At 45.6% G+C, this 23,137-nt stretch overlaps 1 protein-coding gene across 1 annotated transcript; it reads right to left on the reverse strand.

Moving 5' to 3' along the window:
* Positions 1–23,036, reverse strand: C9H6orf118 (chromosome 9 C6orf118 homolog). The gene is made up of 11 exons (XM_061428652.1): positions 22,971–23,036; positions 22,705–22,867; positions 17,310–17,980; positions 15,966–16,088; positions 12,752–12,811; positions 11,207–11,331; positions 10,209–10,267; positions 6,487–6,668; positions 3,965–4,018; positions 3,370–3,431; positions 1–233 (listed from the first exon to the last, which is right to left on the reverse strand). The coding sequence occupies exons 1-11, from the start codon at positions 23,034–23,036 to the stop codon at positions 176–178; spliced, it is 1,623 nt and encodes a 540-aa protein (XP_061284636.1). The 3' UTR covers positions 1–175.
* Positions 23,037–23,137: the final 101 nt, after the last annotated feature.

The raw sequence follows: 23,137 nt of genomic DNA on the forward strand, positions 1-23,137 counted from the left end.
TCACATGAATACATGTATTTAATTCAATATCTTGAGAAGAATACAAAGACCACATTGACCTTATTGGAGATTAAAACGACAAAGTGAAATGTATCTTCTTCAATGTTTACCTCCACAAACCCACATCGCACGTACATGGTGGTTGTGAATTTTCATAGGCCATTCTTCCAGCCACTTAAGAGATATCAGTCTCTTTCAATTTTGCAAATTCTTTAATAAATCCCCAAAGGTTCCTTAAAATAGAAAACAGATGAGTACAATGGGTTAGAGAAAAAGTACATGAATCATAAAAGAAAATTTCAAAACAAACGTCTATTAAAACACATTCACTCACACACGCATAGTGAGACTTGCACCCCTCCCCTTCCATTTTAAAGGGTATTTGTCACAGATGCTTGGCCTTGGATGCGGCGAAGCTTCTCTGCATATGGGCCCAGGCCTCTGCAACACTTTCCAGGCCAAGGAGTTTGTGCCGCAGAGGTGGGTTTACCTTAATGACGCTGCTGAGCTTAGTCGCTCAGTCGTGTCTGACTTTTTATGACCCAATGGCGTGTAGCCCACCAGGCTTCTCTGTCCATGGGATTCTCCAGGCCAGAATACTGGAGTGGGCAGCTGTTCCCTTCTCCAGGGGATCTTCCCAATGCAGAGATCGAACCCAGGTCTCCCGTATCATAGGCGGATTCTTAACCATCTGAGCCACCAGGAAAACCCAAGAACACTGGAGTGTGTAGCCTATCCCTTCTCCAGGGGATCATCCTGACCCAGGAATCGAACTGGGGTCTCCTGCACTGCAGGTGGAGTCTTTACCAGTAGAGCTACCCAGGAAGCCCTTACCTTAATGATGTTTGTATGTGTGCTTAGCCGCTCAGTCGTGTCTGACTCTTTGCGACCCCATGGACTGTAGCCCTCCAGGCTCCTCTGTCCGTGGGGATTCTCCAGGCAAGAATACTGGAGTGGGTTGCCATGCCCTCCTCCATGGGAACTTCCCAACTCAGTGATCAAACGCAGGTCTCCCGCATTGCAGGTGGATTCGTTACCATCTGAGCCATGATATCACCTGAGTTTATTCTCATTCACAACGCTCTGGAGGACTCTTCCAAATGCTGTGTTTGCATTTCCGTGTTCTTTTCCATTGAGAACACCCGACGTAATGCAAGGCCTCCCAGAACCCGGATCTCCCTGCGTGGTTCAACCAGCACCCAGCCTAACACCGTTTCTCCTTTCTCTAACACGTAAGCTGGCAAGTCTGATGGTCCATTTTCTGACTCTTTTGCAGCTAAGGGTCGCCTTGGTGCCCACTGAGATACAGTGGAAGTCCCTGGGGCGGGCTTTCCTACCTAAATCCAACAGAACAGACTCACCGTGGGATGCCAGCTGTCCTGCGATTCCCCCCTCTTCCTTCCCCCTGGGACAGGGACCCGTGCCTAAAGACAGCCAGGCGGCCACTCTCAGGCCACCACCCGAGGGCAGCAGGGAGGGAAAAGAGCTCCGACTCCATGATTCCATTGAACCTGTACCACCACCAACTAAATGTCTTTTTACCTGTTGATACAACAAGCTTTTCCCATATTTAAACTGTCAGTGTTTTTTCCAGCCGTCTCAAATCCTGAGGGTTGAACAATGGTACCAACTCAAAGAAAGTTAACTCTGTAAAATCTAAACTTAGGTAAGAGATAATAATAGTCGGCATTTGATTTTTAAATTAAATCTTTCAGACTAATACATGTATAGGTTTTTCCATGTATCACTACCAATACACAAAAGTTTATCATGTATTTAGTATCACGATTCTCCAAGCCAGGCTTCAGCAATGTGTGAACCGTGAACTTCCTGATGTTCAAGCTGCTTTTAGAAAAGGCAGAGGAACCAGAGATCAAATTGCCAACATCTGCTGGATCATGGAAAAAGCAAGAGAGTTCCAGAAAAACATCTATTTCTGCTTTATTGACTATGCCAAAGCCGTTGACTGTGTGGATCACAACAAACTGTGGAAAATTCTGAAAGAGATGGGAATACCAGACCACCTGATCTGCCTCTTGAGAAATCTGTATGCAGGTCAGGAAGCAACAGTTAGAACTGGACATGGAACAACAGACTGGTTCCAAATAGGAAAAGGAGTTCGTCAAGGCTATATATTGTCACCTTGTTTATTTAACTTATATGCAGAGTACATCATGAGAAATGCTGGACTGGAAGAAACACAAGCTGGAATCAAGATTGCCGGGAGAAATATCAATAACCTCAGACATGCAGATGACACCACCCTTACGGCAGAAAGTGAAGAGGAACTCAAAAGCCTCTTGATGAAAGTGAAAGTGGAGAGTGAAAAAGTTGGCTTAAAGCTCAACATTCAGAAAACGAAGATCATGGCATCTGGTCCCATCACTTCATGGCAAATAGATGGGGAAACAGTGGAAACAGTGTCAGACTTTATTTTCTTGGACTCCAAAATCACTACAGATGGTGACTGCAGCCATGAAATTAAAAGATGCTTACTCCTTGGAAGAAAGGTTATGACCAACCTAGATAGCATATTGAAAAGCAAAGACATTACTTTGCCAACAAAGGTCCATCTAGTCAAGGCTATGGTTTTTCCTGTTGTCATGTATGGATGTGAGAGTTGGACTGTGAAGAAGGCTGAGAGCCAAAGAATTGATGTTTTTTGAACTGTGGTGTTGGAGAAGACTCTTGAGAGTCCCTTGGACTGCAAGGAGATCCAACCAGTCCATTCTAAAGGAGATCAGCCCCAGGATTTCTTTGGAAGGAATGATGCTAAAGCTGAAACTCCAGTACTTTGGCCACCTCATGCAAAGAGTTGACTCATTGGAAAAGACTCTGATGCTGGGAGGGATTGGGGGCAGGAGGAGAAGGGGATGACAGAGGATGAGATGGCAGGATGGCATCACTGACTCAATGGACATGAGTCTGAGTGAACTCCGGGAGTTGGTGATGGACAGGGAGGCCGGGCGTGCTGTGATTCATGGGGTCGCAAAGAGTCGGACACGACTGAGCGACTGATCTGATCTGATCTGAAGGTATGCAATTTGAGAAAAGAAAGCCACCCACAGCCACACGCCTTCCCCCTTTCCTGATCCTTCCCCTTGAGGAATCACCTTCAACTCTTCAGTTTTTTCCCCCCAAAATATATATTTCTATATTGCTAAATAATACATATGATGGAGATTTAAACCTTGGACCAAGCATTCTTAAGCAAAGGAAAAGATGTCACATATGTAATGTACGTGAAGTTAACACTCAGGAACCCACAGACTTCAGAAGCATCGTCCAGGTCATCTCTTGTGAATGGATAGCTTTAAGGGCTCCAGCGTCACGGTATGACAGTTGCTCCATCAGAGCTTCAATACTCACTGCTGCTCCTCCTCTCTCAGCTTGTTCCTCCCCATGATCTGCTTCACGAAGTTCACAATAAACTACCAAGAATTAAAAACCACTTGGTCACATACAACGGCACGGTACTGGTCGTGGGCAACATCAGTAATGTTGCCAATCACATCCAAATGCATTACCACCTCTAGAATCAGGCATAACATGCTGATTAATGCCAAATATAATGCAGAGAGGTGCACGTGGGTAGTCAAGGTAGCACTGCGACCCATTAAGCAGCAGATTGTTACCATGCATTGTGGAAGGCTATCGTGAGACGTCATTAAGGGAGCCATGGCAATCATAAACTCATGATAATTCTTTGTTATGAGCGGTGGGTTAGAGAAATGGTCAGTTCTGATGGACACATTCAACTATTAAAGGGAGAATATTTTCATTAATGTATTAGCTTACACCTGTCCAGTTTTAAGCTAAGGTCAGCATAGCGAGATATTCCTGCCGTGACAGAACATCATGGTTTATAAAGACTGTGCACACACCGCCATACTTGATTCATCACATAGCACAGGAAGGAGCCAGCAGAAACATTTCTACTGAAAAGCAGGCTCTAAACACTTACCTGAATTTTCTTCATTAAAATTTTATTTGCTGTTTCCAACTTTATAGTTTCAGTCTAAAGGAAAAATGGTTTTAAAAGAAAGACAAGCGGTTAACAATATTTGTTAAGTATTTTTCACCATTTATGGAACAAAAAGTATTCTGTGAATGCTGTTATTTTAATTTTGAAAGTATTCAATAGCACACCCCTTAGAAACAATGGCTATACAAAGCATGACATGAAGGCTGTTCAGAGAGAGAGGAAAATCCTGGCCCTCGGATCAGAAAGCAGAGGAGGTGGAGCTTGATGTTGCAAAACACTAGGGGATTTTAGGGGAGTTCCAGAGTAGGCACATTCCACATATTTTTGGAACTAATAATGGAATTTTTAAGATGGCTGGATACAATATAAAAATATAAATGTCAATAAGTCATGCATATATAGACATCACTGATTATAAACTGCAAAGTTAAGAAAAAGAATTTTTTGAGTTTCCATTCACAATCGCAACAGATACCAAAAAGTCATGAAACGAAAGTGACAAAAAATCTTTAAGACCAATGCGTTAAAATAAATATAAAATGACCCTAGATGGAGTGTTAATATTAAAAAGCTGTCATCTCTCCCCAAATGAGCACACAAAAAAACCAGGAGTATATACTACTGAAACTGAAAAATTAGTTAATACTGTAAATGAGAATACTCAAGATAATTGTGAACAAAATGATGATGAAGAAGGGATGAAAAGGTTTGCTCCTCCAGAGATGCACCATAATGGAAATCATTCGCGAGTATCAGCATATCGTGAGGCTGGATAATATACAATTAGGGAGTTGGGCTGACTTTACATCCTAATTCTACCACTTGCTCACTGTAAGCTTGATCAAGTTACTGAGCGAATGTATGCCTTGGTTTCCCCGTATGAAAAAGGGGGTTAATAAAAACATCTATCTTTTTGGGTTGTTTGGAATTAAATCAAATAGTATTTTTGTACTATTTACAGCAATATCTGTGCATCGTAAACCTGTGATACATTTAGTTATTTGTTCTTCTGGTTAGAAATAACATTTCAAATCCAGACCCAGGAATCAGTTATCTAATAGGATAATAAATGCAGCTCTATTATATCCTCCAGTATTTGAATTAAGGAGCCAAATGTAAATAACAAATATTTAAAGTAATATAAATTATTGATATGGAATCATATAGAATCTTCTATTTCCCAGGTTTAAAAGAGGTTTCAATATTGAAAGCAAAGTTTACATGATTTTGCATTATAGCATGCTCAGAACACATAAAGTTGTAACTGGTTTCTGCTGTTTAAGCATTCAGTTATAAAATAGTGTTTCTTTTTAGGACATTATTAAGTTTAAAAAGTGGGGGCAGACTCTCAGTGAAAACACAGAAAGAAATCCGACCAGATTATTTTCAAAGAGACACAAGAGAATCCAAAGCAAGTTTGGACCACCACCACCTTCCTATAATTAGGCTTTAAAAATAAAGTAGGGTTGGGAAAATATATGAAAGTCTGTAACCAGGAGAAAAAAGGATAATCACATATGACTTACAAACTCTATAAGTAGAAGTTATATTTAATAAGATTTTACACACTTTAAAATAGGTTATAACCTAAGAAGTAGGCCATCATAGCATTTCAAAACATTAGATCATACATAATACACATAATAATTTATGTGTATCAAGATCATAATTTTATTGTTATCCAGAAAATGGTTAGCAACAGTTGTTCAGGTCTAATACAGCAGGTTCTCAATGGCAGTAATTAATCCTATCTTCCAGCATAATGTGAAACTAACTGTACACGTAACCTTGGGGTCAATGTGGCTCAATAGAAATTATAAGGACTTTGGGGCCCAGAAGATTTAAGCTGAATCCCAGCTTTGCCCCCTCTGTCTTGCACCATATTGGATGGGTCACTTAGCTTCTCTAGGCTTCAGATTAAACTACTTAGCAAACACTGGACCCTAAACGATGCCCATCATTATCTTTATGATGAGCATTTTCCATATAAAATTGCTAATTTCTAAGAGATGTCACTTGGGCTGGAAGAGATTCGGTCTGACCCTTAATAGAGCTCTACAGAATTTTTATCACCTTCACTGTCGTTGTTTCAGCTGTGCTTACATGCAGGCTAAGTTGCTCAGTCGTGTACGACTCTTTGAGACCCCCGCGGACTGTAGCCCTCCAGGCTCCTCTGTCCATGGGATTCTCTAGGCAAGAAAACTGGAGGGGGTTGCCATGCCTTCTTCCAGGGGATCTTGTCGACCCAAGGATGGAACCTATGTCTCTTATGTCTCCTGCTTTGGCAGGCAGGTTCTCTACAGCTAGCGCCACCTCGGAAGACCTAGTTTAGCTACATCTCTTAATTATTCTATTCATTTGCTACAAAGTGGTTGAAATGAAAAATGTTTAGACCAAATGTTATATTTTGCCGCCATTGAATGTCAAATCACTTCATATGTTTGCCAAGGTCTTCCAGCAAAATAACAATGTAGACATTGAGAAAAAAACAATTTGCATACCTCTAAGCTTTTGATCTTACTTTCAGTGATTTGCAAAATTCCAGTATGAACAAAGCTTGTTTTAATTAGTCTTTCAAGAGCTTGAATCTCATCCCATTTATGAAGTACTTCACACCTCTTTTTTTCAACCTTCTCAATAAGAGTAAGGTTCTCCTCCTTCACGACCTTTTTCTCAGGTGATTCTGGAATATTTTTTTAAAAACAACATATTCTGTGTTTAATGCCTTAATTCTTATTAGTAACATTATGTATTAACAATACTAAGTACATTGTATATAGTTATAAAATATAATGTAATTCAAACTTCAAGCACGTCAATAAAGATTATGAGAGCCAAATTAAGTATATATGTTTCACTGCCTTAGTGTAGATATACATTTTCCTATCTTTTCCTATTAAAAATATAAACAGTAAAGGCAAGGGTAGCAACTGAAATAAAAGGGAAAAAATGATCAGACCCGAGAATGGGGTGTCCCTCCTTTAATTCATTTATGTACTTGATGAGTCTTTATCGAGTACCTAGCACAGCACGGGCAAGGCGCAAGGATGACTCTGCTGGAGGCATGGGACTAAGGTGAGAGCAGGAAGACGCACAGGAGTCAGGTGAGTGGGAGGGCGTGGGGAGCAGGCCGAGGGGCAGAGCTGACGCCTTCCGGAAGGGGGAATTTGCACGGTACGGTGGGGGCACCGAGGGCCAGGGGAGAAGCAGGAAATCAGAACACTACAAGGAGCAGGCGGCATATCGTAAAGGTCTTCTAGCCCATGGGAGGAAACCAGTCAAAGCCGTTTGAAGAGGTCTGAAGCCAGCCTGGCCACTTACGACCAGCCGTGTTGTGGCTGAGGGGCAGAGAGTGAAGACACTGCCGCTGGTACCCCAACTCAAGCCTCCATGTGTCTGGAGATGCCATTCATTGAAACTTCCAAGGACAGGCAAATGCAGAGAGGAAAGCTTCACCTTGGACTTGCTGAGCTGGCACTCAGGTGCCATGTGCAGTAGGTCGTGGCATATACTGACCGTAAGCCTGAAAAGGTGTTATAGCAGGAAAGAGATCTAGACTCAAAGACGTGTGCATTGAGCCAAAAAACATGCTGAGCTCCAACAAAGATCGGTATTTAAGGAGCCGAGAGATGGAGGCAGAAAATAACTCAAGGGTAAGGATGCACTGTTCTCAGTCAGCACAGGTAGGCTCTGATGAGTCGAAAGACTTAATTCTTTGAGAAAGAACAGCTGCTTTTTTTTTTTAATGGAAAAATGCCATGAGCAAGAGTGATCTTACCTGCTGATACACACCAAGTCACTGCTGTCATTCAAACTTGCCCAATTTGGAAGAAGGGAAAAGTGTGAAGGTGTGTTCTGAAACCTGGGTGACTAAGTCCAGCAGACACTGGAGAAGCAGACTTGCCGGAGCAGAGGCAGTCATGCTTAAGCTTCTGATGTGAGTTCTGGGAGAGCCAACAAAAATGTCTCTGATTCCCATCTCAATCCAAGCTGAAGGTTTCACCCGAAATAAGTAACTGGCAGCAAGGAAGACAGAAGGTGCAGAGAGCCACTCACATGGCCCAACTGTGCCTTGTCTTTCTACCTAAAGAGGAAGACCGTGGCATCAAAACAGGGGGAGTCCACAGAAAATGCGTTTGTCTGGAGGAGGCTCAGGAATGAGAAATCTTCAGAAAGAGAATCCAGGAGGATGCAGGTAGGGTCCTGGGTTTCTTTAAGTGTTTGAATCCGTGTCAGAAACAGCTAGGACCAAATATTAAGAAAAGATTACTACAGGCCTAGAAAGTTGGTAACTTCTTTTTGCTTATTATTTTTATGAGCCTTTGCCATGTTATTCTGTTAGCGTTTAGCAATAAAGTGTTACATTTTTTAAAATGGTGGCAAGTTTTAAGAAATAGCAGGAGACAGAAGACCAGGGAGCTCCAGTCTCATCTTGCGACCTGTCTGGAGATGAGCCAACACACATCCCTTGCAGCATTGTTCACAACAGAAGGCATGCAGCAAACTCGGTGTGCATCAGCAGAGACGAAGAAGATGCAGTACATGCAACAGAATATCCCATGGGTGTGTGCTACGTCACTTCAGTCGTGTCCGACTCTCTGCGACCCCATGGACTGTAGCCCGCCAGGCTCCTCTGTCCATGGAACTCTCCAGGCAAGAATACTGGAGTGGGTTGCCACGCCCTCCTCCAGGGGATCTACCCAACCCAGGGATCAAAGCTGCATCTCCTGCATTGCAGGTGGATTCTTATTTTCAATACATTTTTTAAAAACATTAAACAAGAGTGAGCAGGACTGCAGATAGAGAAGGAATCCACCAACCTCTGAGGTCTGGAAGAATCACAAGACCAGGCCGCCTGGAGACTCAGGCCACAAGAAACCCTTGAAAGATGCCCACCAGGTAAACCACACAGGCCTGGCTCATGGGAGAGCAGAAAGAACCAGAGGAGGGAAAACGAAATCCTCTGGGGTCACAACCTTTGAGGCCAAGTTTGCCGAAGAACCCAAGACCATTAGACTTGTGAGAACATCCTCAAAGATGCTGAGATGAAAGCGCGATTCCACATGAGTTAGTGCGTAACAAGCCTGGAGCGGGAGCGGCACCTGACTGAGCCACAGGGTTAACTGCAGAGGTCAGTGAGAGAGACAGTCACCTGAGCCTGTTTGGGTCATTTAATCCAGCTGTGAATGGTGTGCCCAATTTTGAGATCATTTCTATTATTTCATTGAGTGCGTGAATATTCACAAAATGTCATTAATTTCCCACAAACCGTGTGGCCCTCTTCATGAGTGATGATGGCATGAGGAGGAACCCACAGGCAGAGTGACTCCGCCGTGCCAAGCCCTGTGTTCTTGCATCCTATCAGATCCTCTTAATGACGAGGGAAGCGCTATCCTTGCCTCCACTGAACAGGCAGCAGTATCACGAAAGCGGTTCACGTAATAGCCATGTGAGTGGGGTGCTGAGGTGTGCAGGTTGAGGCCCATTTGCAAGAGAGGGTGCCCCACACCTGGACAGAACCTTGTTGTCCAGAAAAGCTGACTTCTCTGATGCAAGAATAAAGACGCAAAGTGTCTGGAAACCAGACTGGACCATCCTCCTTGCTGTTACGCTGGAAACCACAGGCCACTGCAACACTTCCTCTATTTCCATCCCCCAGGGATGCCCTGGAGTATTCACAGCTCCCCCCTAAAACCCACTACGTATTTCAAGACACTTTCTCTAAAATAAACACATTTAGTTCTTCAACACTTCCTCAGCGGAGTTGATTCTCATATTCACACCATTGCGTCAAGGTTCTTAAAATCTATTTCAAGTACTTTGGTTATTCTCTCAACATAAGGTCCTGAATTCATTCAAAGTTTCACTAAAACCGAAGAGATCTTACAGGAAGATGACACACACATGAGCTGTCTGTGGCAACTCGACAAGCAAACGTGCCCAAAGCAATAGAAACTGCGATAAACATCTTCACCCAGACAAATCTCTCCAAGAGATCAACTACTTCCTGTGTCTTTAAAGTACTTTAAACCACTTCAGATAAAAATGAAAACTTACTGAATTTCTAAAGAGCTTGATGGGGGCAGGGGGAAGATAATAACCTCTCTGAAAAACCTTTTCAAACTAGCAGCAGAAGCCATGAACAGGGAACTAGTCTTGAAGATTCCTCATGCGGAGGTCACAGCAAACCTCGCGTCAGAAGACCAATCACAGGGTTACTTGCCTGCCCGGTTCCTCGAGGCCTCCAGCAGTACACGCTCCTGCTCCAGTTCATTTCTGAGCCTGCGGTTCGGTAAAAATACATCATGATACGTTAGCACCCTGTTCATACCGTCCTCCTATTCTCTCTCTTATATCACAGACTTAAAAACTGAGAAATAAGAACTGATCCTCTGAGTTTCTAACAATAAAAAGATGACTTGAAGATGTAGATAGAATGAGACTGAATTAGTCAAGTTCAATAAACTAAAGTATCCTTTCTTATCAAGAGCGCCCAAGCCACTAGTTAAAGGAGCTGGTCTTTTAGTGTCTATTGATGTTCCTTTGTGACTTGAATTTTTAAGAAGCAAGGACGAAAAGAAACTAGCCATTTTACACTCAGTTCAGTTCAGTCGCTCAGTCGTGTCTGACTCTTTGTGACCCCATGGACTGCAGTGCGCCAGGCCTCCCTGTCCATCACCAACTCCCAGAGTTTACTCAAACTCATGTCCATCAAGTCGGTGATGCCATCCAACCATCTCATCCTCTGTCGTCCCCTTCTCCTCCTGCCTTCAATCTTTCCCATTATCAGGGACTTTTCAAAAGAGTCAGCTCTTAGCATCAGGTGGCCAAAGTATTGGAGTTTCAGCCTCAACATCAGTCCTTCCAATGAACACCCAGGACTGATCTCCTTTAGGATGGACTAGTTGGATTTCCTTGCAGTCCAAGGGACTCTCAGAGTCTTCTCCAACACCACAGGTCAAGAGAATCAATTCTTTGGTGCTCAGCTTTCTTTATAGTCCAACTCTCACATCCATCCATGACCACTGGAAAAACCATAGCCTTGACTAGATGGACCTTTGTTGGCAAAGTAATGTCTCTGCTTTTTAATATGCTGTCTAGGTTGGTCATAACTTTTCTTCCAAGGAGCATTTTACCCTCTGAGACCAATAATGAAATAATAATGAGGCCAATAATAATAGTGTAATCCCAGCACAGACCAACCGCGATCACCCTCCCCACCTGTCGTTGTGGTCCAGGGCCGCTCTGATGGCAGTCACGAGCACCCTCAGCTCCTCCCTGGCCCGCTCCACATCTGCCGTCTTCACCTTCCCCTTCTGCAGACTCTGGACCTGAGTCAGCAACGACTGGGCAGGACAAGGCCAGGATGGGTGAGACAAACAGAAAACAAGGGTGAGAATTTTCTCTGTTAATACGGTGTGTCCAAGATGTCCGGGGTCAAATGCTAAGTAAAACAGTCAACAGAAGGGATGGGCCTGAAGGAGGAATATTGGAGAAGGGATAAGTTGTCAGGTGAAGGTCTGGGTAAGGTGTGTATATATATATATATATATAATTTTAATTTGGAGTCTTTAATTCCCTAAGAAATTAAAAAGTGGTGGGGGATTTCATTGCTCGTTTGTGTGGGGAAAGAAAATGCTGAATAAAACACTTCATGAGTATTATCAGCAGCACTGTGATTATTTTTCTAAATGTATTAAAAACAGTATTAATCCAATGGCTGCAAAGTAATGATTCTCAAATGTGGTGAAACAAAACTCTCTGGCTCGTTTGGGTGACGGGGGCCAAGTTTCCAGGAAGAAGGATCTAGAGCCCCGCCGGCCTGCGGACGCTTTCATCCTGGTGTTTGGCGGGGATGTGGGCAGACGTGGTCCTCAGTGACTCAGCCTCAGAAAGCAAAGAGCAAGGCAGACCCCAGCTGGAGCCTTTGCTTACTCCTGCCGAACAGAGGCTTCTTTCTGAAGCACGAATCGCTCAAGGCAAGAAAACAATGCCCGAGTGTGATTCCCTATTGAGTCAGAACTGCCCTCCTCATCAGGCCATGATCTTTGTTTCTTTGTTTAATAGACACAATGAGACTCTCTCCTTCCCAAGAGACACGATTTTTAAACTTTGTTGAAAATGTCAGAAGTCGCCTTAGTGACAGTGCCGTATTCTCTGAGCTGTGTGCGTGATAATGTCATCGCTGCCGTCCATTTTCCTTCCCGAGCATCCACACGTGTGACCTACGCCCGGAGAGAAGCCCTGGAAGGTGTCACAGAGAATCCAAGGTCACCCCACGTCTTTTAAGATCAGTAACCTTCCTGCTCAGACACCGAAGTGTCGGCCTTCAGTGGGACGCTGGCTGGATACGCTGTAATCTGGAACTCACTAGAAAGACCTAGGTGCCACCTACAAAGCGGGTCACCATCAGTAGGGGGGACCTCAACGAGCAGAGAGGCAAAGCCATGTCTGAGCAAAGCAAGCCCAGGACAGCAGGTCACGGAGGACAAGCCTGTGCCGGTCACCGAGAACTGGCGGCCAGAGGTGGCGGCCAAATCAAGAAACGTGCGCGCCTCCCTGGCCACCCCTCGCTGTCGCCAGGAGCAGAGGGCCAGTCCGTCATGATGTCCTCATGGACATAAGGCCCACGCCTATTAAAAGTACCCACTGATCTAAATCATGCAGGCACAAATGGGGCTTCCAAGATTCAGGCTGTTTCCCTGTGTTCAGGAAATATTAAAGAAGAAACAGGCTCTGTTTAAGACATGCATGACCGACTGTTACCTTATACTGTTCTGTGGGATGGTTCTTCAGAAGTAATAGCATGTAGAGTTCATATTCTTCCTACAGAAAAAAAAAGAGAGAAGAAAAAAAGAAAGAAAAAAAGGAAATGAGTAAGAAAGGAAGGTGGGAGGGAGGGAGAAAGAAGGAAAAAGAAAGTAGAAAAAGATCCATTGGAAATGTTATGAGATTACTGTACAATGTAACTTTCTTTGCATATGTAAAGAGGCTAAGGAGTGTCAGTTCAGAATATTTTTAAAATATAACAATGCTCCTGAAATATATTAAATAACATACACACGGAAATGTGCAAAAATCTCACCATTTTTAAAGCACAATAGAGTATTGACTATTAGGACTCACAAAACACCTGGACACACGTGCAACATGTGACCTTCTGCCACTAGGGGGTGATGTGGATCTGGGCTGCCCTGGTAGCTCAGCTGGTAAAGAAACGTGCAACATGTGACCTTCTGCCACTAGGGGGAGATGCGGATCTGGGCTGCCCTGGTGGCTCAGCTGGTAGAGAAACCACCTGCAATGCAGGAGACCCTGGTTCGATTCCTGGGTTGGGAAGATCCCCTGGAGAAGGGAAAGGCTACCCACTCCAGTATTCTGGCCTGGAGAATTCCATGGATTGTATAGTCCATGGGGTACAAAGAGTCAGACACGACTGAGCAACTTTCACTTCACTTTAACCTGCAGAAAGCTTGAGTGTCAAAGAACCAATGCTTTTGAACTGTGGTGTTGGAGAAGACTCTTGAGAGTCCCTGGGACTGCAAAGAGATTCAACCAGTCCATCCTAAAGGAAATCAGTCCTGAATGTTCATTGGAAGGACTGATGTTGAAGCTGAAACTCCAATCTTTTTACCACCTGATGTGAAGAACCCACTCATTGGAAAAGACCCTGATGTTGGGAAAGATTGAAGGCAGGAGGAGAAGGGGACGACAGAGGATGAGATGGTTGGATGGCATCACTGACTCAATGGACATGAGTTTGAGCAAGCTCCAGGAGATGGTGAAGGATGGGAAGCCTGGCATGCTGCAGTTCATGGGGTTGCAAAGAGTCGGACATGACTGAGCAACTGAACTGAACTGAACCTTCGAGAAGCAGAAGATATTAAGGAGGTGGAAAGAATACACAGAACAACTATACAAAAAAGAGCTTCATGACCCAGATAACCTCGATGGTATGATCACTCACACTCACCTAGAGCCAGACATCTTGGAATGTGAAGTCAAGTGGACCTTAGGAAGCATCACTACGAACAAAGCTAGTGGAGGTGATGAAATTCCAGCTGAGCTATTTCAAATCCTAAAAGATGATGCTGTGAAAATGCTGCACTCAATATGCCAGCAAATTTGGAAAACTCAGCAGTGGCCACAGGACTGGAAAAGATCAGTTTTCATTCCAATCCCAAAGAAAGGCAATGCCACAGAATGCTCAAACTACTGCACAATTGCACTCATCTCACACACTAGTAAAGTAATGCTCAAAATTCTCCAAGCCAGGCTTCAACAGTATGTGAACCAAGAAATTTCAGATGTTCTAGCTGGACTTAGAAAAGGCAGAGGAACCAGAGATCAACTTGCCGACATCCGTTGGATCATAGAAAAAGCAAAGGAATTCCAGAAAAACATCTACTTCTGCTTTACTGAATATGCTAAAGCCTTTGAATGTGTGGATCACAACAAACTGTAGAAAATTCTGAAAGAAATGGGAATGCCAGACCACCTTAGCTGCCTCCTGAGAAACCTGTATGCAGGTCAAGAAGCAACAGTTAGAACCATACATGGAATAACAGACTTTTTCCAAGTTGAAAAAGGAGTACATCAAGGCTGTATATTGTCACCCTGCTTGTTTAACTTATATGCAGAGTACATCATGTGAAACGCTGCAGTGGATGAAGCACAAGCTGGAATCAAGATTGCTGCAAGAATTATCAATAACCTCAGATATTCAGATGACACCACCCTTATGGCAGAAAGCAAAGAGGAACTAAAGAGCCTCTTGATGAAGGTGAAAGAGGAGAGCAAAAAAGCTAGCTTAAAACTGAACATTCAAAAAAACAAAAATCAGGGCATCTGGTCCCATCAATTTACAGCAAATGGATGGGAAAACAATGGAAACAGTGACAGACTTTATTTTCTTGGGCTCCCAAATCACTGCAAATGGTGACTGCAGCCATGAAATTAAAAGACACTTGCTCCTTGGAAGAAAAGCTGCAACAAACCTAGACAGTGTATTAAAAAGCAGAGACATTACTTTGCTGACAAAGATCCATATAATCAAAGCTATGGTTTTACCAGTAACCATGTGTGCATGTGAGAGTTGGACCATAAAGAAAGCTGAGCACCAAAGAATTGATGCTTTTGAACTGTGATGCTGGTGAAGATTCTTGAGCTACCCTTGAACAGCAAGGAGATCAAACCAGTCAATTCTAAAGGAAATCAGTCCTGAATATTCACTGGAAGGGCTGATGCTGGAACTGGAACTCCAATACTTTGGTCACCTGATGGGAAGGGCTGACTGATTGGAAAAGACCCTGATGATGGGAAAGATTGAATGCAGGAGGGGAAGGGGATGACAGAGGATGAGATGGTTGGATGGAATCACCAACTCAATGGACATAAGTTTGAGCAAGCTCCAGGAGCTGGTGAAGGACGGGAAGCCTGGCATGGGGTCCATGGGGTCACAACGAATCGGACACGACTGAGCAACAGAACAAGAACAACAAACTTCCTAGAGATGAATGCTCCAGGGATGGAGACTGGTCACCATATCCTGCTTTTAAGCCTTATATTTGGGAATGGACAGTAACAGACCCTTCAAGCAGCCTGATTCCAACTCAGCTCTGAGCAGGACATGACAACAAACTTAAAACTCCATCAAGATGCATTTAAAATTACATATGGATAGCTTTAGAAGTGTCTGTGTACATTTATGCTCAGTGGATAAGAGTTTATATTATAATTAGGAAGCTTTAGTAGAAAAATATGGGCTTCAGAAGTGAGCTAGCTGGGTGTTTTTCTCACATGGCCCACTTAAGACTCATGTGGCTGCACGCATATTCCTTTGACTCTCCATGAATGATTTTCCTCCTGTGTAGAATGGACACCATGAAACTTGCCAGAGTTTCTGTGTGGCCTGAGCTCATGTGTGCAAAACTCATGCATGGCTCTCAACTGTTACCTGGGAGATACGTGTTTCTATTACCTTAATTTCTTTCAAGATATCACCAAATACCAAAGAACTTTTGCAAATATCTTCAAAGACTTCTCCAAAGACCTGGAGTCTGTTGAACTCTTCAGGGTCACAGACACATATTTTCTGGAGCTCCTGGAGGAAAAGAGAACCACCCTGCTTCAGGATGACTTCATTTTCCTTTCTGGTTTAGTTTCTCAGGCGGGGCATTCTGTCAGCTGGGTAGCAAACCACTTGGTGCTGAGGCTCTATGATCGCCTGACTTCATTTATTCCCTTGCATCCTGTAAGTCAAGGGAACAAACAGTGCCTCTCTGCCTCCACAGTGTTTCCAAGGTCCTTCTCTTTCCACCAGTCCTCTCAGCCAAAGCTCTCATCTGCTGCTGCTGCTAAGTCGCTTCAGTCGTGTCCGACTCTGTGTGACCCCAGAGACGGAAGCCCACCAGGCTCCCCCGTCCCTGGGATTCTCCAGGCAAGAACACTGGAGTGGGTTGCCATTTCCTTCTCCAATGAATGAAAGTGAAAAGTGAAAGGGAAGTCGCTCAGTCGTGTCCGACTCTTAACGACCCCATGGACTACAGCCTACCAGGCTCCTCCATCCATGGGATTTTCCAGGCAAGAGTACTGGAGTTGGGTGCCATTGCCTTCTCTGAAAGCTCTCATCAAGGTTTGGTTATTCCATATGTTGACTCTTTCCTGCATCTTCACCCTTCCAACACCTGGTCCCCAACTAAGTATCACTCTCAGCTCTCCGTAGCGCATCCCATGACGCCTAACCTTCTACAGATGGAGAGACTCCTATGCAGACTTTACCTGCATCCTCAACTCTCTCCTCACCCTCGGTTCGCATTCTTTCGTAATGACTCGGGCAAACCTTGTCTCAGCTATTTCTGCTGCCCCAGGGGCATTTCCCTCAGTGTAGCAGCCACTGCTTTCCATTGTGAAAGCACCTCCAAGGCACGTTTCCAAGCTTCTTTTCTAGCACCCTAAGTGTTACCATCTGGGCTTCCCAGGTGGCTCAGCATTTCCACCTGCAATTCAGGAGACTGGGGTTTGATCCCTGAGTTGGGAAAACCCCCATAGAGAAAGAAATGGCAATGCACTCCAGTCTTCTGGCCTGGAGAATCCCATGGACAGAGGAGCCGGGTGGGCTATAGTCCCTAGGGTCGCAAGAGTCAGGTGGGACTCTGACTAAACAACAGCTGTCTCACCTACATCACGTGGGATATTCCCAGCCACTGGCAGCCCTTTGCTGTTCCACCTGCAAGAGTCAGAGCAGCCTCGGAGGCTGAGTCTCTGCCCACAGTCTTGAGACCCGGCGGGGGTCTCCATAGCATCACAGAACTGCCCTCCTTACCTGCTCCAGCTTCTTCTCATGGCACCTCGCTGCCTGGCTCCCAGTGAAGTCCCTCATCAAGAGGTCTTGCTTGGCCAGCACTTGTTTCTGGAAGCTCAAGAACTTCCTGTAGCTGTCTGCTTTCGTTATGGCAGCCAAGTGCGAGCTGACGTACTGGAACTCGTCCCTGCCCGGAGGGGACATCACACACTCACGGCTGGACCTCACCTCCTTGTACTTCAGAACCTTCATGTCCGGCAATCTCAGCTCCTCTCGCTTTGGCCGTGCAGGAGAACCCACCTCTCTCAACCCCGCCTTAGGACTCACGTCCTCCTGCGAAGCGTGGGAGGCCTGTGAGGGAGGGTTTAGATACCTGAAGAGCGGTGTGTTCTCAGCATCACTCGGGCCCACCGCTGTGTTGATGGTAAAATGAGCCAAAGCATCTTTCATCTTCTTGACCTTATCAGATAGCCTTTCCGGTCCAAAGACTTTTGACTCCCGGGGCCTGTTGGCATTGGGCCAGTGATACAGGATGGTCTCCGGGGGCCTGTAGAGCTTGTTGGGGTTCAGGTGTCCGGAAGTGTACATGTGGACGTCATCTCTGTGGGTTTTCTGCAGTTGGTTCAGAAGCGTCCGCAGATTGCACAGAGTCTTAACACCTGGTGTCTCACAGTGCTTCCACCTCAGGTAAACTGGTCAGGAAAGACAAGAAGACCACTAAGTGCCACTCTAGTTCCCCACCAAGGCCATAAAAGGGCCTGTGCACCTGCTGAGCTGGAGACTACGGAGAGGCAAGAGGGCAGGCCAGCCCGGCTGCAGAGGAGGGCCGGGGTAGGGGCACGTGTCGGGCAATTCCCATCAGCAAGCCGGGACCCGCAGAGCCGAGAAGGAGGAAGCAGGGACTTGGCTCCAACAGGGAATTAATTTTTAATTTTAATTTATTCATTTTTAAATTGAAGGATAATTGCTTTACAGAATTATGTGGTTTTCTGTCAAGATCCTGGATAAGGAAGGCATTCCCCTCGGCCAGCAGAGGCTCATCTTTGCCGGCAAGCAGCCGGAAGACGGCCACACTCTTCTGATTACAGCATCCAGGGGGAGTCGACCGGCAGCTTGTCCTCCGTCTGAGGGGCGGCTGTTCGTTCTTCAGTCTTCTATTCATGACGCCCAATGATGGCATCGTTCTGCCCTCTAGCCATTTACCCCAACTGAAGTTTAGAAATCACCATTCTCAGCAACAGCTGAACCTGTCCAAAATGTTGATGAAGGTTTTGTTGCATGGTAAAAAAAAAAAAAAAAGAGTCGGTCACTTGGCCCTTCCCTTCCCCACTCAGAGGAAGACAGTGACCCACAGAGTGAACCCGGGGCATGTTGATGCGGACCCCAGCTCCCTCCACAAAGGGTCCCAGAAGTAAGGGTCCATTTGGACACTTGGCCCAGGACAGAAGACGACGGGAAAAGCGAGCTTTTGGAGTCCGTTTCCTACTACGCGAGTTCAGAGATCTTACATCATCTCTCTGAAGCAGTTTCTTCAGCAAAATTAGGAGACTCGTCCTACTCAGGACGAGGCTAACTGACAACCAGATACAATCGCTTTTGGCAGAGAGGCACCTGGCAAGGAGGGGCCGTTCCCTAAACGCTGCCTGCGTCATCCAAGGACTGCGGCGCAGGGAGCACCGCCTAAGGGCTTCCGGGAGGACGTGAGCACGCAGACGCCGCAGAGGAGCGGGAGGGCCCACTCCTGGCCGGCGAGACCCGAGGCACCCTGCCCGGAGACGCGTGCAGGCGCCCACGAGCGGATGCCACGCTGTCTGCGGCCTGCCTTGTCCCCGGAGCTGGAGGGGCCCCGACGCAGGGCATCGGACCAGGCCCATCTGGACCCTCAAGGCTCCATCGTGAGCTCCCGGAGGCCGAGGCTTTCCCCACGTCCACACCCACTGCCGCCCTCGGTCCGCACGGCCCGAAGGAGGAGGCCCATCCGGAAGGAGGCCCTTTCAGTTCCAGGGAGGGTGAGGGCAGTGGGGTGACCAGCACGGGTCCCCCCACCCAGTGAGTGCCAGCGTGACTTCTGAATTCAGCCTTTCCACCCCACCTGTCGCTCTTCCCTCCTCCCGAGCCAAGGGGGCCAGGGCAAGGCGTCCCGGGACGCCCCCCCTCCTCTGGCCGAGACGAGTTCAGGACACGTCCCTGACCTCCGCATTGTCACCTTAGAGGGAAGGGCTGACAGCACAAAGGGGTGAGGGGTGACAGCGACTCCGCTGTCCGAAAAGCCCTGCATCCAGAGGCCTCACATCCGCGTGGGTCCCCTGCCCCGTGGTGGCACCTCAGGCTGTGGGCTGGCTCTCCACGCTGGGATCACAACTGGCACGTCAGGGTCGGGCCTGGCTGGCTCCTGGACTCCTTGGGGAAATCTGTCCTGGGCCCTGTCCTGTTGGGACAGGATCCAGCTCCTTGCAGCTGTAGGACAGAGGTCCCCACCCCCTTGGTGGCTGCTGGTGGGGATCTTTCCTGGCTCCTGGGTCTGCCCATCTTCCCGATCACATGGCCTCCATCCCTGAGCCAGCCAGCAAGGGCACTCCACATATTTCCCGTGCCCTTGACCTCTGACCCTGCCCCATGCCTGACTTCATGTGATTAGGTCAGGCCCACCTGACATGCTCCCTGCCATGAGGTCACCAGTACCAGGGGACACAGTGCAACCAAGGAGCGCTCTCCCCATGTTCAGTCCCAGGGTCCATGCTGGGCAGGGGGCAGCAGGGCCCTGGGTGGAAAGGAATCAGCCTGTCCCTCCTGTGTAGCTGGATCTTGGAGCAATGGGATCATTGAGAATTTCCCTATTAAATAGATTAGTACTTCAAAGAAAGCAGTTAAGAAATGTTAATTAAAATATTAATTAAACAAGTTTCCAATTAAGATATATCTTAATTGATAATCATTCTAATTCATCAAAGGCACCAACACATAAAGAAAACACTAAAAAAACATCACATTAGTTGGGTTTCTCCAGGGAAACAGACCCAGAAGGATGAATATGTTGTTGTTCAATCACTCAGTTGTGTCCAACTCATTGCAATCTCATGGACTGCAGCACGCCAGGCTTCCACGGCCTTCAGTGTCTCCCAGTTTGCTCAAACTGTTGTCCATTGAGTTGGTGATGCCATCCAACCATCTCACCCTCTGTCATCCCCTTCTCCTATCTTCAATCTCCCCCAGCATCAGGGCCTTTTCCAATGAGTCAGCTCTTCTCATCAGGTGGCCAAAGTATTGGGGCTCCAACTTCAGCATTAGTCCTTCCAATGAATATTCAAGGTTGATTTCCTTTAGGATTGATTGGTTGGATCTCCTTGTAGTCCAAGGGGCTCTCAAGAGTCTGCTCCAACATCACAACTCAAAGTATCATTTCTTCTTTATCGTCCAACTCTCACATCCATACATGACTATGGAAAAACCATCACTTTGATTGTACAGACCTTTGTCAGCAAAATGATGTCTCTGCTTTTTAATATGCAGTCTAGGTTTGTCATAGGTTTCCTTCCAAGGAGCAAGCATTTTTTAATTTCATGGCTGCGGTCACCATCTGCAGTGATTCTGGAGCCCAAGAAAATAAAGTCTGTCACGGTTTCCACTTTTTCCCCCATCTATTTTCCATGAAGTGATGGGACCAGATGCCATGATCTTTGTTCTTTGAATGTTTCAAGCCAGCTTTTCACTCTCTTTTTTCACCTTTATCAAGAGACTCTTTAGTTCCTGTTCACTTTCTGTCATTAGAGTGGTATCATCTGTATATCTGAGGTTGTTGATATTTCTCCCAGCAGTCTTGATTCCAGATTGTCATTCATCCAGCCTGGCAATTCACATGACGTACTTTTCAGATAAGTTAAATAAACAAGGTGACAATATGCAGCCTTAATGTACTCCTTTCCCAATTTGGAACCAGTCAGTTATTCCATGTCCAGTTCTAACTGTTGCTTCTTGACCTGCATGCAGATTTCTAAGAAGACAGGTAAGGTAGTCTAGGATAGAGGTTTATTATAAGGAATTGACTCACACAATTATGCAAAAAAAAAAGCAGAGTCCAAAATCTGCAAGATGGATAGCAGGCTGAAGACAGAGTTCATCCAAATGCCTTCTGCTGGAGGATTTTCTCCTGCTAGTGGGAAGTCAGTCTTTTTCCTTTACGATCTTCAACTGGTTAGATGTGACCCACCCACACAATGGAGGGGAATCTGTCTTACTCAAAGGCTTCTTATTTAAATGTTCATCTCATCCAAAAACACCTCAACAGGAACATCCAGAAGGCTTGACCAAATACACAACACAGTAGCCCATATAAACTGACACATAAAATGCACCATCATGTGTTAGACCAGCTCTCTGTGGAAAACGAGAGGAGGTGACTTAATTGCGATTTTCTTTGTTGATTCTATTCCAAAAAAGGATTTGGAGTCACCAGCAAATTAATTGGCAAGTCATTCCAGACTTAGAATTTGTTTTCCTTAGTTTGCAGAAAGACTTGCCTCACTAGACCTGGAGAATCCAGATTCCATTTCTCTCTGCCAAGATCCTGTGATAAGGACCAGGGCTCCCAAGTCAGCCATGAAAAACTCTGAAGAGTTTTCAACTGTAGACACTGTGATTTGCATATCCTGCCATGTCAGCGTGACAAGCAGGAAAAGAAAAAAGCTGAAAGGATTCATGGAATATTCGGTTCTTTACAAAATGATCAGAGCATAAATTTGCTTTAAGTTAAACCAAACCAACTTCTGAATAGACGCTGATAAGGAAGACACAGAAATAGGTTTTTTGGACTAGATTTAAACTAACAAATATTTCAACCAGAGTTTTCTCTCTGACCCCAGTTTATCTGAATCATCAATGCTTTCATGCACTCTGTGTGGTGAGAAAGCAAGAGCTTCAGAGTTCAAAGACCCAGGTGAGACTCTGCTGCCCCATTTGCAAAATCACAATAACCCAGGCTCCAGAGATGTGAAACTAAATCAGAGACAGGGAAGCACTTTGTACACAGTGGTGGACATGTTCTCTGGTGTGTGGTTGTTTATTGAGGACTATAGAAGGGCCGTGTACCAAAGAAACTGTCTCTAAATGTGTCATCTTTAAAAGAAAAAAAAAAAAAGAACACAGAAACAGTGTCTAGAAATTTCCTCCTATTTCTCCTCCTCCCAGAGGACACATACACACACACACACATGTCCGACCTCATTTTCTGCCTTTTATTACTGGATTTTCTGAAAAGGCTCTGATTCCTAAATCCAGTCCTAAATCCCAGTGACCCCCGGAGCTGAGTTGCACCGCCAGAAAGGTTTTCATTTTCCACACTGGGTTAGAGACGTTGGTTCCTAGGCAAACATCCAGCAAACATCAAACACCAAACACAAAACGCTCAGCATCTACTTACATTCAGGCTCCATGTCCTCAGCCATCGCCACCTTCCACCTGCAGCTGCTGAGGCTGGGAGTTGCTCTGGAAACAGACAAACATTCCAAGGCCCTCCTCCGGGGCTCCTCTGTTGCCAGGCAACCGGGGCACAGTCCCAGCCAAGGGATCTCTCCTCTGAACCTCTCTTATGCCTCTGGCCTTCTTGAACAGGGAGTACTAGATTTGCTTGCCTGTTTTCACTTTTAAAAGAAAAACCTTTATGTGATTTGAAAAAATTCAAAATACCTTTGCGCGCTCTAATTCCTTTCCAAAACCAAGGGAGCCAAAGCTGAGCGGCCTTGGGTTGGGCATCTTCGACGGAGATGCCCAGATTGTTTAGTGCACGACCCATTCGACTGTGCTTGGAGTTCTAGTGCAGAGTAGGTGCCAGTCTCTAAATGATCATTTAGTCA

Source organism: Bos javanicus, chromosome 9 (genome assembly GCF_032452875.1).
Source record: "Bos javanicus breed banteng chromosome 9, ARS-OSU_banteng_1.0, whole genome shotgun sequence".
In the NCBI taxonomy this organism is placed as follows: Eukaryota; Metazoa; Chordata; class Mammalia; order Artiodactyla; family Bovidae; genus Bos; species Bos javanicus.